At 46.2% G+C, this 13,684-nt stretch overlaps 2 protein-coding genes across 2 annotated transcripts; one reads left to right on the top strand and one right to left on the bottom strand.

Moving 5' to 3' along the window:
• Positions 1-1,081: 1,081 nt before the first annotated feature.
• On the bottom strand, positions 1,082-1,843 carry ATP5IF1 (ATP synthase inhibitory factor subunit 1). Its single transcript, XM_058040232.1, has 3 exons — positions 1,728-1,843; positions 1,469-1,581; positions 1,082-1,358 (listed from the first exon to the last, which is right to left on the bottom strand). The coding sequence occupies exons 1-3, from the start codon at positions 1,821-1,823 to the stop codon at positions 1,220-1,222; spliced, it is 348 nt and encodes a 115-aa protein (XP_057896215.1). The 5' UTR covers positions 1,824-1,843; the 3' UTR covers positions 1,082-1,219.
• A 188-nt stretch (positions 1,844-2,031) lies between these two features.
• DNAJC8 (DnaJ heat shock protein family (Hsp40) member C8) lies at positions 2,032-12,606 on the top strand. Its single transcript, XM_058040148.1, has 9 exons — positions 2,032-2,119; positions 3,037-3,138; positions 5,118-5,174; positions 6,648-6,714; positions 7,376-7,470; positions 8,315-8,386; positions 9,529-9,620; positions 10,605-10,680; positions 11,829-12,606. The coding sequence occupies exons 1-9, from the start codon at positions 2,057-2,059 to the stop codon at positions 11,949-11,951; spliced, it is 747 nt and encodes a 248-aa protein (XP_057896131.1). The 5' UTR covers positions 2,032-2,056; the 3' UTR covers positions 11,952-12,606.
• The last annotated feature ends 1,078 nt before the right edge of the window (positions 12,607-13,684 follow it).

Below are 13,684 nucleotides of genomic sequence, written 5' to 3'. Positions count from 1 at the left end.
GATTTACACATGACAGGGATCACAGAACGACTCTGTCCTTACCTGCCTGTTGATACAGAAAGTCCCCTTCTTGTCAGTGTTTCAGGTCACTTACTTATTGTATTTCATATTTCTAGAGTCCCATACTCTTGGTTACATAGGACTCTCACTACATTTCCCCCTTTTTTCTATTACTAACAGATGTATTCAAATACAATACAGATATTCAAGTACAATATATTAATTTCCTTTACAATACATGTTTTATCCCAAGACTCAAAGGCCTCACACACCACACAAATACAATACACACAATCTTCCACAGCTCTTCAGGCTGCTACAGCTCTCAGGCTGTCCTGTTTTCCACAGCTCTTCAGGCTGTATACCTCCATCACATCAGGCTCACCAATTATTGTTGCTATCTTATTGTATTTCATATTTCTAGAGTCCCATACTCTTGTTACATAGGACTCTCACTATACTTACTGTGTATTTTATCATGAGTTTCCTACATTAAAATGTCAAAATTGATTGAGACTGCATAAGATTAGTTTTAATCCAACCTTCTTTGGAAAGAGACTTAGCTAAGGAACAGAGAAGTTGAGACAGGAAAAAACTGCTGGGCAGTTGTGGAAAAGAACATTCACATGAAGTCAGGATCTCTGCTGTCTTGCTCCAGGAACTAGGACCTCCACAAGATAACTTGAACACTTTTTTCTCTCTCAGTTTATGAATACTATTTTCCTCTCTCAGTTTATGGCACTAAACACTAAGTGCAACAAGTGAACCTTTTTTTTTTTATCTTCTACTAGTTCAGTGGAGATAACACCACCCCTCTAGGACACAAAGTTTACTTGAAACAAAGTTACTTCTCTGTGAATGGATTGCTACACAGGAACGATTTCCCCCCAACTCTTTTAAAGTCATCCCACTAGGCACAAATGGTCATTTCTTTCATACAAATCTAAAAAAAAAATAGCTTAATTCTGTACCGGCCTGCCTACTCAAGAGTGTAGCTTTACTTTGGAAGAAAATGAAGCTCAAAACCAGATAGTGAGGTTGATATGTTTTGTTTTCATTGAACAGTTACTGAGCAAGAAAGTGAGACTGAGTAGTTTATTTGATGTTGTTGCAGACCATAATTGTATGGATTTGGATTATGTTGACCAAAAAATACAGTCTTCACGCTGATTTACACCATGATCAGTATTGGCCATGCACATTCAACAACAGCACCAGCTTAGTCATCTTTAAGCTGCTTGATCTTATGCTTATGGCGCTCGATTTCTTTCTGCAGACGCTCAATCTCTTTCTGGTGGTGGTGAATCTCTTCCTCGTGGTGTTTCCTTAAGGCAGAGAGCTGCTCCCGCTCCTTTTCCCTGCAAGAGAGGAGGGCAGGACGTGCAGCCCCACAGCCGAGCGGCTCGGGAGAGGCGGCCGCGCCGTGCCCGGGCCCGCGGGGAGCGGCTCCGCAGGCCGGGCCCCTCACCTGAAGTACCGCTCCTCCTCGGCCGCCTGCTTCTTCCCGAAGGCACCGCCGGCCTCGCGGATGGAGCCGCCGCCACCGCCGCCCTTGCCGGCGCCTTTCCCCAGCTCGCCCAGCTGCGGGAGAGACGGCGGTGAGCGCGGGAGGACAGAGCGACAGAACGACGGAGCGGCAGAGGGACTGAGGGGCAAAGGGACAGAGGCGAGAACGGACAAAGGGAGGGACAGCCGGAGGACAGAAGGGGCACTGTCGGAACACGCACCTGGTCGGCGCCCGATCCCGAGCTCCAGCGCTGCTGCTGCGCCAGCAGAGCCCCTCGCAGGCCGCCCCGCGCCGCCGCCACCGCCACGGCCGCCATCGCCGCCTGCCCTTGGAGCGCCGGACGGGCCGCCGGGCGGGCCCGCCCCACCGCGCCTGCGCGGCCGCGGCCCCGCCCCTCCTCCCGCCCTCAGGGCCCCGCGGCGGGGCGGTCTCTGTGACGTCACAAGGCGGAGCCCCGTGCCCGCGCGCGCGCCGCTTGGGGGCGGGGCCTGTCGCTGCGGCGCGCGCCGCGGTCACGTGTGGTGACGGCGCGGTCACGTGTGGGCGGCGATGGCGGCGGCGGGGCCCGGCGCGGGCGCGGCCGAGGACGCGTTCCTGACCTTCTACAACGAGGTGCGCTACGGCCCGTGCCCCGCGAGCCGCGCCCGGGAGGGGCCGCGCCGCGCCGGGCTCGGGGGCCGCCGCCGGGCGGGACGGGCCCGGCCGCTATGGGGGCGGGTGCCGGTGGGTTGGCGCTCGGTCCGGCCCTCCCTCAGCCCCGGGGCCCTCGGTGCGCTCCCGGTCCCGCTCGGCCTCGCTGTGGGCGAGCTGTCACCGGGCAGGGCCTGGGTCCCCTCCCTCTACCGGGCCCGCTGCTCCGGGCACGGCCTGAACATCCTGAGGGGCATGGGGAGAGGGAACGCACGGCCGTGGAGAATGAACAAACAGAACTGCTCTGCAGTGTCTTTTATAGATAAAACGTGATGTTAACAACACTGTTGGGCTGCAGGAAATGCTAAAAAATATGCACGTTTATTTAAATAAAGGTGAACGTTAAATATAAACACATGGTTTGGTCGGTGCGGTACGGTGAAGGGTAAAAACTGAACGAAATAACGTGTGGTTGTTAAAAAGCGGGTTTGTGTGTTTGCATCAGTGGCACTTAACGTGTTTAAAGGGCTGCGCTGCCAACAACGGGTTAAAAGTAAGAACGCCGTGGTTTCCAAGGAATCACAGAACTGCTGGAGGTGCATGGGGAGGAGGGAAGCTGTGGAGAAGGCCATAGAAGGAACAAACAGAACTGTTCTGCAGCATGTTTTATAGATAAAATGTGATGTTGAAAATACTGTTGGGCTGTAGGAAAGGCTAAAAAATATGTGCTGCTAGTGCTAATGTGTGGTGCTAGTGCCTGAGAAAATAACTACAGGTTGGAGTAAGCAAGGGGCATTATGAATTGTAGTACAGCATAAGGATGACTGTATACAAACAGCATGAATAAACAGGTATGGACTTTGTGATGGTCAGCTGATACAGGTCTCTCTGTTCTTCAGGTAAAGCAAATTGAAAAACGAGATTCTGTTTTAACATCAAAAAACCAAATTGACCGCCTGACCCGACCTGGATCTTCGTATTTCAACTTGAACCCTTTTGAGGTTAGTTTGAACATTCTCAATTGATGGGTGAACTTTTTTTCCTGAGTATTTATTCCAGTAAAAGACAACATAAGGAAAGAAGACATTTCCCTGGGTACAGATTAGTGTGCAGAAGGTTTGCAGAGGACAGCAGGATGGTGTTTGTGTCTTTCTCAGTGTTTGATGGCAGGACAAACTCTGTTGTCACATTTCCCTCATACAGCAGCGCTGGAAAATCTGGCTGGGTACTTTCTGAACAGGAAGGGAGCAGCTGGAGGTGGCATTTTGGCAGGTTCTGGTCATAGCTCTCTTAATTCAGTGTTTGTAGTTGTGTGTTTTATTTTGGGTGTTCATCCCACTGGACTTGGATAGTGGATAGAGTTAGAAAAGGTCTCAGTGGTCACACCAGTGAGGAACCATTGGGTAATGGATAATCCCCTTGCATTTTATAGGGTTTGATTCCAGTTACAATCAATTATAAAGTCTTAGTAATCAGGAAAGCCTGAGGAAGGCAGTAAATAAACAATAATAAATAATATTATATTCATCTGGAGTTGGCTTTCCCTGGGTGTGTTCTTTCCTGGTTCATCTTCACTGCCTTTTTCAAGACTCAGGTGCTTTTGTAGTCTCAGTTCAGCCAGATGAATCAGCAGATTCACTTTGACAATGTTCAGTTTTGTACAGGTCTTAGTACTTAAAAAGTAAATTAAGAAAGCTGTTTCAGAGTAGACTGTAGCTTTCCTGTGGGAGAATGGTTTTTATTTACAGATTCTTTGAGTCAGACCAGCATCTGCTCACTTGTTGCTTAAATCTTACGTTCAGTAAATTCATTCACAGAAGAGTTCCTAAACTCTGCCACACCTGTAAAGATCAATAAACAAGTGATGTCACTCATGGAAACCAAACAGTAAAACTCTAGTGTCTTCTTTCAAAATGATAAAATTAATAATTTTTTATTTAAAAGTGTGTTTCCTATCCAGCGTTCTGAGTGGCCTGGCATTGTCCCCAAACCACCACACGCTTTTGTTTCCGTCAGACTGAGCATTGCTGCAGGACTGCTTGAAGGCTCATACCAGTTTATGGATCATGCCTGTCTACACAAGACCTTGGCATAGCCAGAGGAATCTAGCACTGCTAAAAGTAGTGTCACAAATGTCAGAAAGATTGTGAAATGTTTCTGTTTTACTGGGTGAAAATTCATGTCATTGTGGGGTGAGCTTTCTGGTGTGTGTCTGTGTGCCAGTGAACCAAGTGGCACAGAATCACAGAATGGGCTGGCTTGAAAGGATCATTGGGTCCAAGCCCTGTCCCTGCACAGACACCCCAACATCCCCACCCTGGGCTGGAAGGGACCCACAGGATCATCCAGTCCAGCCCCAAACCCTGCCCAGAGCCCCCACCAACCCCACCCTGGCCATCCCTGCAGCACTGCCCAAATTTCTCCCCCATCCTTCATCTCCCCCATCCCTCACTCTCACACAATCATGGAATGTGCTGAGCTGGAAGGGACCCACAGGGATGATCAATCCCAAAGCCAAACCCTGCCCAGAGCCCCCAGCAAGCCCAGCCTGGGCATCCCTGGAGCTCTGGCAGCCTCGGGGCCGTGCCCATTGCCTGGGCAGCCTGGGCAGTGCCAGCACCCTCTGGGGGAGGAATATTTCCCTAATCTCCAATTTAAACCTCCCCTGGCTCAGTTCCATGCAGTTTCCTCCTGTCCTGTCCCTGGCCATGAGAGTGAAGAGCTCAGTGCCAGCCCCTGAGCTGCCCTTGCAAGGATGGTTGGGTGTGATGAGTTCTCCCCTCAGCCTCCTCTTCCTCAGGCTGAACAAACCAAGTGACTTCAGCTGCTCCTCATGAGAGTGTTAGAGCTTGCTGACAGGAGCCTGAAACATGGAGAGCAGCATCAAACTTGCCCTGTTTTCATGGTTTCTTTTAGGTGCTCTTCACCTGAAACATGGAGAGCAGCATCAAACTTGCTCTGCTTTCATGGTCTCTTTTAGGTGCTGCAGATGGATCCTGAAGCCACAGATGAGGAGATAAAGAAAAGATTCCGACAGGTATTCACTCAGCTTTTGCACTCAGAGTTCATGGAGGGGAAGTAGAAATGCTGTAGAGATTGTGCACAAGAAAAATGGTGGTAAAGCTGTCTCTGGGTAGAGGGTGTCTATTTTTGGCAGAAATTCATAGAGCAATGCTTGTATCAACAAGGGGAGAGCTGCAGCAGTGTCCCTGCTCCAAGCATGCTGGGCTGCTTTGCCTGTGCCATGTATGATCAGCCTCTTGAGCTTCAGTTCAAAAGGAACATCAAAAGATATTTTTCTCAGATATATGGAGTTGGATCCAGATTTTCTCTGAGGTTTAAGAATTTCCATGGTAATTTTCAGTGGCTTGGTTAGCTGGGAAAGAGGCTGCCCTGCTTACAGGAACATCACCCCAGCCTGCCTCTGACAGAGCTGCAGGAAAAGTTTTGAGTTTAATCAGTGCCTACAGCAAAGAAACAGTGTTTGCAGGCTGCAGCCTCCCCCTGAATTCATGGTGTGAGTGTCTTTAGACAGGAAAATGCTGTGGGGGCAGAGGAACAGGATATGGGCTCCTCCTGTGTGTGGGAAGTGAGAGGGATAACTTTTGGGTCTATTGTTGGCTTCTCACTCCTACAAAACAATAAATAAAGTATGACATTCTCAGCTTTGGGCTGGTAGAACAGTACAGGGAGATGTTTTGAGTTCAGGGTATGAAATGAAAAATGTGCATGGAATTGTGCATTGAAGAAATCAAACACCCAAGTGCAGAATGTGGAACAGCCAACAAAAGGGAAAAAAGGCACTGGTAAACTGTTCAGGACTAAAGGCAAACCTTTTCACAAACTGGCAGCTGTACAGTTCCAAAAGTGGTTATTTTGTATTCTTTAACACTAAAGCTGTTTCAGTTGCTGCTCTGTACAGCAATGGCAAAAATAAAAGGTCTATAAAAAATTTAAAAGAGGCCATATGGAAAGTTTTAAATAACTTTCTGAAAGGGGAATGTGGAGGATGTGTTTTCCAGCCCAGTTAGAGTTCCCCTCAGGATTGTAGTGATCTATCTCCTGTCTCTGCCAGGTAGAAGTTTTCTTAATTTTCAGTAAAGCAACCTAAGGAAAAATGACAACTCTTAAATAGTTTGGTATTTGGACAGCCTTGGGCATGCTGGAGAACTTCTTGAGAGACTTTGGTTGAGGATAATCTTTTTAGGTTTTTCTCTTGTCAAGACCAAGGATAAAATCTTTGATGACCAAAAGGTTCATATCAGCTGAGGAGTGTTAAATTGTTCCTCTGATCACAAGCTGCAGCTTTTCTTGGACAGCCTGTTTGTCACAAGGATTGTTTGTTCTTTCAGCTTGTACTGGCACACACTTCTGCATGTTGTCAGCTGGTTTGTCCATGTACAAATGAATGTGATCTCTTTAGATTCTTTCTATTTCCCTTTCTCAAAAATATCTGAAGTACTCTTCATGTTTTACCATGCTCTTGATAGCAAAATCCTTTTTCTTGCAGCTGTCAATATTGGTGCACCCAGACAAAAACCAAGATGATGCAGATAGAGCCCAGAAGGCATTTGAAGGTAATACTCTGCTCTGGGTTAGCAGTGTCAGCTTTTGTGGTGCTAAAAATTCATTAGTGTGGAGGGGACAGAAGGGCTGCAGGGGTGCCTTGGGTGGAGGGGACAGAAGGGCTGCAGAGGTGCCTTCACTGGGGCAAAAGCAGCTGTGACAGCAGCAGCAGCTGTGGGAGGTGGTGGCATTTCAGCAGGTGGCACTAGGTGGCAACAATGCCATTGTCATGTCACCACAGGGACAGACATCTTCAGGGGGGTGTGGGATTGTTCAAGAAAAAAATGTTTAATATTGCTTTAGATTTTATTCAAAGGCCGTAGGACAGAAGTAGAGGGATGGCTTTAGGTGTGTGCTGTGCAGGCAGGAAATCACAGTGAGGTGTTCATGCCCATAAATACACCTGGGAGGAATGATGCTTTCACCTGCTCCCTCCAGAAGGTACCAGACATTTCCTGCCATTACTGTACCCCAAAACTCATTCAACTAATCATGTTATCACTTTCCTAGATGTATTTAATAAAAAAAAAATAAAAACCAACTAAAACAGACTGCCAAACAAATGACCTCCACAAATTCTAGAAGCAAAATTAGAAATGCCAACAAGTGGCAGTCTTGTGATGCCTTGTGAACATGACTGCTGGTGCTATTCATATTGATGTTTTTTGTTAGCTGTAGATAAAGCTTACAAGCTGCTGCTAGATCAGGAGCAAAAGAAGAGAGCCTTGGATGTGATACAGGCTGGAAAGGAATATGTGGAACACACTGTGAGTATTCTGTGGGAACATCCAGAGTTGGGGGTGAGAGGTAATCAATCATTCATATTCAATCGTTCATATTTTGCTTTTTGCTACACTTGCTTCATGTTTAGGTGACTAAGCTGAGCAAACCTGATAATGGCACTGTGCAGGTGGGCTCCAAGCTCTTCACAGCTGTGTCCAGGACTGCTGTTGAGCTCAGTGCAAGATAATTCAGTGAAATTCAGTACTTGAAATAATCAGGTCAGACCACGTGATCTGACCTAAATATTTTTTTCCAAGTCTGTGAATGAATGATGCAGTTCAGATATGTGTGGGTGGAAGAGAATAGGTGGTGACAGCAGGAGACTGGGAACTTTGGGGGATATTGACCTATAAGATAAGAAAAGGAGATTGCATTGCTTTGGCCAAGAAATTAGAGTGATGTGGGTGGATTAAAACACAGAAAGCTTGAGGAAGCAAATGATATGGGAGAGCTCAGATACTCTTAACACAAGGAACACTTGATGTTCTGTTTGTTGTTAGTCACTTGAATATCATGAAGCAAAATAAACTTCCAGCTGGTTTGGATGGTGTATATTGAATAAGAATATATTCAAGATATATTCAATATCAAGAAACCAAAAGGGATTATGTTGGAGGAATATTATCCAACACAGTAATTTTAATTTCTGCAGTTCATGTGATAGTAATCTTGTATGTGTTTGGGCCTACGAGGGTTTGGTGTAAAACCAAACATCAATCAAGAACAGAATACTTTCTGTACATTGGAATAGAAATCCAGAACACTTGGATAAAATGATGTAAGCCCTATAAAATTTTTAAGGCTCTTATTTTTATTCTTAATCATTAGGTGAAAGAAAAAAAGAAGCAGCTGAAGAAGGATGGAAAACCTCCCAATGTAGAGGAGGATGATCCTGAAGTTGTAAGTCATGCTGTGTTCAGAGAAACTGGAGAGTACAAAATGTGTCTTGAGGAATTAAGAATGAAAGTCAGAACAGAAATATTTATTAGACTTGCTAATGCTGTAAACCCTTACATTTACAGAAGAACAAATTCTGCTTAGGCACTGTAGGGTATCATGTGTCAGGTGTTACCTGTGTACTGTGGAAAACAGCTTCACTGTAGTGTAAAGAGTAAATATATTGTGAGATTATATAGATCAAAATACCCTGTTCTTTTCCCAAAGCAAGTCTTCATTGCTTGTGCATCATGGACTTTTTTTAAATTGAATTTCTTGTTGTCTTCTGATGCTGGGACCATGGCATTCCTGCTGCTGGCAGAGGCACGTGAAGCACTCACTGCAGAGTGGCTAAAATGTGACTTTTTAATGAGAGCACTTTCATGTGTTTCATTCATGTAGCACTGAGGGACAGATGTGAAACCCCTTGTATTAAAAATAACATGGCATAACTTTGTTCTTCTCACCTGGATTTTAGTCTGGAGAAGCCCAGCCATGAGAGGCTGTAACAATGATAGGTGATCACCAAACATTGACTTCAATAGTCTCATCACCCTTTTTTTTTCCTGGAAAGGGATTTCTTCCTGTTGATATCACCACAGTAACCCCATAACCATCCTATTTTTCATTTTTCAGAAGTCTGTTGCTCTTCTTTAGTAATGAAGATTGGTTTAAGCATACTGATTTCCTACTGGGAAGCCAATGCTAGATTTTTACAACACATCAAGAAGATCTGCTGGAAAATTACTCTCTAAAACAGTGACCATTTTGCCTTTTTTTTTTTTTTTGTCAAATGTAACAATGCAAGACTTAACCCAAAAATAAGAGAATTTGAAGTGAACAGTTCTGTTTGGGCACAGCTTCATGAATACAAATTAAAATGAGACTAAAATGAGGTTAATATGTAGTTGTTTCCTGGTGGCAGGGCCAGAATTTAATCAGCAGTGGTTTATACATTTCTGTGTGCTGCTGCTGTTGTCAGGGCAGGACAGGGGTTATGTGGGCACACCTGTGGTTTGCTTTCTTTTAGCTTCATACACTTGTATGTAAACCAGACTTTAACTGTGTTCACAGCATTATTTTAAGACTGGATTTGTGTTTTACAGTTCAAACAAGCTGTGTACAAACAGACAATGAAGCTCTTTGCTGAACTGGAAATTAAGAGGAAAGAAAGAGAAGCAAAAGAAATGCATGAAAGGTATGAATGACATTCCACTTGTGCAGTTCAGGCTCTTCTTCCACCTCATGCTTCCTCAGAGAAGATATGGCATCAGAGAGTTTTAGAATAGTCTAAATTGGAATGAACCTCTGGAGATCATCTGGTCTGACCTGCTAACAGCAGGGCCTTGGATTAGATTAACAAGGGTCCTGTCAAGCTGATTGCCAGTAATGGATTCTGCCACATCTCTGATAGCCTGTGGGTTTGCAGAGCCCTGTGCTTGAGAAAAGCACACAGGAAATTTGCCCTCCTATGCTGAAGATGTCAATATATTTTATATAATTGTATTCTCTTTTGTGTACACATGGAGGCCAGCCACAACAGTGAAGTGGTGACACAATCTTGCATGCTGTTAGCTTGCAGAGGATTGATTTTTAATTTTATTTAAATGCCAGAAGTACCCTGTGGCATGTGTGATGCTGAACTATTTTAGGTGATTTGATCACGTGCTCACTGTGAGCACACTTCCTGCAGCAGGGTTCTGTGCTGGTCACTGAGGTGGGAGATGGCTGCAGGATGTTGCTTTTGATTACAGAGGAAAAGTAGGGAGTTAAAAATTTAATTTGTACTTTGCATGCTGAAGTGCTTATTAACTTCTCAAAACGTGTACCCTCAACAGTTTTAGAGACTTACCACTAGAGTGGTGTCCAGTTTCTTGGATTAAGAAGTCCAGCTTGTTTTGCTGAACAAGAGAAGCCAACCCCTTAATTATCAGCTGTCAATTATCAGCTTGCTATCAGTGGGACCAAACCATCTCCTCTGCTCACTGCTCTTCCAAATTTGAAACCAAACTGTATTTGCTGTGCTATCTTGGGTGTGCATATTTATCTCTTCTGTAATCCAAAAAATTTGGTTTCTGTAAACCAAAAAATTAGAGGAGCTTTCCAAGATTATTTGAAAATATTACCTTGCTTTCTAAAGTGGATGGTTGTGGGTTCATAACTTTTGTGCTTTCCCTTCCAGGAAGAGGCAGAGGGAAGAGGAAATCGAAGCACAAGAGAAAGCCAAGCGAGAACGAGAATGGCAGAAGAACTTTGAGGTATTCAGCACTTGAACTTACAGAATAGGCCCCAGCAATTCCTGTCCTTGTTGCAGGGAATGCCTCTAGAGAGATGAGAGACATTTTGTATGCAAGTCTGTGAGATAATTTAACAGATCTGCACCAGCCTGGGGTTTGTTCATGTGTTTGGAGAAGAGCCCATCAGTAGGGCTTTGGTATCACTTACGCAGAAACAGATCTGGTAAATTGAGCTGTTCTATTTTTTCATCTCTGTCAGCAGTTCATTCTTATCTTAAGTTGTAAAATAGAATTGCTGCTTAGCCCAGGTCACTGGTGACCATTAAACCCTAATCTGGAAAGTGTTTGTGTGGACTGTTGTGGTACTTTCCAGTCTGGTTGCCCCAGCATCCAGATCCCTGCTAGTGCTGGGCCTCTCCCATCTTGCCAGGGAAAAGGGGACAGGGAAGCAGAGAGCTGCTCATCTGCAGCCCTGGTACTCCAGAGATGGGCCTGGAGTGGATGGATCACATGCTGTCAAGTAGATAATTCCTGGACTGTTGTGTCCTGCTGTGAAATCTTCAGCCTGTAGAGGTCATAGGTTGGCTTTGTGGGGAGATTTGAGGGTTTAGGATTTTTTTATGTGTTTTGTTTTTTGATTTGGTTTCCGTTTTGGTTTTTTTCTCCTCCATGGGAAAGGTTTCTGCTGCTCAGCAGGTAGGGCAGGGAGAGGAGAGAAGTGCACCAGAGGTGTTTTTTCCTCATTGTGTCAATGTGTTGAGACTTTGAGCAAGAAGCATGAGAGAAGGCAGCAGTACATTTCCCTTCTCTGTTTGTCCTGTAGCACCAGGAGAGGGAGGAGTTAAGGCACAGAAAGGACATGGCACATTCTGGGCTGACAGATTAGGAACATCCATTTGAGAGATTTCTTGTTTCCTTTGAGGATTCTGTAGAGAGTAAGGACCAACCCAATCTGGTGGTTTGTGAAACAAGAACCCAGCACAGTGCTTATACTGGTGTGTGTCAGCTCACTTGTTGCTGCTCTGGCTCTTCCCAGTGTCTTTGTGTCCTGCCTGCCAGGGGCTGTGTGCTGGATAAGGGGAAAGTGCCACTGATCTCCTGAACTCTGTCCTACCTGTGCTTTGGTTATTGCACTTGTTAACTCACTTGTTCCTCCCTGTTGTTCCCAGGAAAGTCGGGATGGCCGTGTGGACAGCTGGAGAAATTTCCAGGCAAATACAAAGGGGAAGAAAGAAAAGAAGAACAGGACCTTCCTGAGACCTCCCAAAGTAAAAATGGAGCAGCGTGAATGATCCTGGAAGCACTGCCCAAGTGCAGCTCCTCAGTCCCTTCTCTGCTTTTAAGGACTCATTGGCACCTAGAGTAAGATTTGCTTTTTAGTAGACTGTTTGTTTCCAGTACAATTAATTATCAGTCCAAGTATTTTTTGTACTCTGTCTGTTTGAATAGGGCCAGAGAATGAGCCCAGCCAGGGCCCTGCTCCACGTAGAACTCTTGGCTTAGGAGAGTCCCTGCCATTCCTGCTGTCCCGTGTGTCTGCTGCCCTGTAACTCAGTGTTTTGTACTTCACACAGACTGTGCTGTTTCACCACTTCTGTTCCTAGTTTGAGAGCTGAACAAGATATTGGAGATGCATCCAAACCCTTCCAGGCACCATCTTTCTCAGCAGGTTCAGCTTGGGAAGGATCTGGAGTGACTCTGGGAAAATCCTTCCAGCACTGTGCAGTGCAGCTGGCCTGCAGTTCAGTCCTGCAGCTCCTCACTGCATTGAGTGGTGCTTGGAAGGAACCTGCTCCCAAAATCTGATTTCCAGACTAAAATCCCAGCTCTCAGGCTTAGACTTCTGTAATCTCAGACCAGCTGGTCACTTCCTATAAAGGAAAATAACTTCTCTTGATTAATAGTTAAGCTGCAATGGTCTGTATGTAAAATAAATTTTTACCCTAATTACCGTTTTTTTCCTTGGAATTATTAAAAAATGCAATAACAAGAGTGTGAGTGGAGTGCTGTCAGTGCTGAGATGCTGCTGCTCTTCAGCATGAACCTGTTCTCCAGGCTCAGACTGCCAGCTCTCTGCTTTTCTAGTTCTCCACATCCCTTTTAAGCTGCCCAAGCTGTTCCAAGTGCAGTGTCACCAGCCTGGAGGCAGAGGGGACATGAACTGTCCTCATTCCCTGGCTGTGCTCTGGCAGAGCCTGGCTGCCTTAATCCCAGCCTGGCTGGGACAGGCCATAGTTCAGCTTGGCTGTTGGGCTGGGAAGTTGGGGTGTTTGCTGCAGCTCTGCAGTTGGGGAGCTCCAGGGCTTGCAGCCAGCCAGTGCCTTGTGCACCGATGGGTTGTGACTGTCTGATCCTTCAGGACTGTCTTAAAAGCCTCACGTTTCCTTTCCTGCCAAAACAAGAGCCAGTTGTTACCAACAACATTTCTTTGTTAAACAACCCGTGGGGTGTAAAGGGAGCAGACAGAAAAACGTGTCATTTCTTGTTCTCAGTGACTCAGGTGGATGTTGTGCCCGTGACCTGAGCAATGGCAGTGCCACAGCATATGTTGGGGGAGCCCCCGTGTGGAATCTGGGCAGAGCAGGAAGGAGAGGGTCCCCCATGTCCCTGACCACCCTTTCTTCCCAGGCTGAAGGAGCACAAGGACCAAGGGGGGTTTATAGCACTGCAGAAGGGGAACAGGAATGAGCTGCTCCTGCCTGAAGTATTTTCTGGCTGATGTTTTCTGATTTGGGGATTCCCAGAGCAGAGCACTGCCCTTCCTGGTACTTTGCCTGATGGATGTCCACCCATGATGGAAGCCCTGGAACAAGTACTCCCTGTGCTGCCTCCTGACCCTGGGAGCTGGAAGGAAATGAGGAGCCCAGAGAACAGATCTGCTGAGGGTGCTGGGGCCACCTCTGCAGCCCAGGGAGTGCCCCTGACCTGGAGCTGCTCAGGGCTGGGTTACCCCATCTCTGGCCTGTGTGCACCAGGTGCCACAGCAGTGTGACAGCCCCTCACCATCAAGTGTGTCACGTCTGCT

This window comes from Melospiza georgiana, chromosome 24 (assembly GCF_028018845.1).
Source record: "Melospiza georgiana isolate bMelGeo1 chromosome 24, bMelGeo1.pri, whole genome shotgun sequence".
Taxonomy (NCBI): Eukaryota; Metazoa; Chordata; class Aves; order Passeriformes; family Passerellidae; genus Melospiza; species Melospiza georgiana.
The sequence above is the reverse complement of the archived record's forward strand: the minus strand, read 5'-3'. Positions and strand labels throughout refer to the sequence as shown.

What these genes read in the sequence shown, in the direction of transcription:
- ATP5IF1 (XM_058040232.1), bottom strand. Translation starts at nt 1,823, where the DNA reads ATGGCGGCCGTGGCGGTGGCGGCGGCGCGGGGCGGCCTGCGAGGGGCT. An exon ending in CGGGATCGGGCGCCGACCAG is followed by an intron (nt 1,582 to 1,727) that starts GTGCGTGTTCCG and finishes TCTCTCCCGCAG; the next exon opens with CTGGGCGAGCTGGGGAAAGG. An exon ending in GAGGAGGAGCGGTACTTCAG is followed by an intron (nt 1,359 to 1,468) that starts GTGAGGGGCCCG and finishes CCTCTCTTGCAG; the next exon opens with GGAAAAGGAGCGGGAGCAGC.
- DNAJC8 (XM_058040148.1), top strand. Translation starts at nt 2,057, where the DNA reads ATGGCGGCGGCGGGGCCCGGCGCGGGCGCGGCCGAGGACGCGTTCCTG. An exon ending in TAAAGAAAAGATTCCGACAG is followed by an intron (nt 5,175 to 6,647) that starts GTATTCACTCAG and finishes TTTTTCTTGCAG; the next exon opens with CTGTCAATATTGGTGCACCC. An exon ending in GCAAAAGAAATGCATGAAAG is followed by an intron (nt 9,621 to 10,604) that starts GTATGAATGACA and finishes TTTCCCTTCCAG; the next exon opens with GAAGAGGCAGAGGGAAGAGG.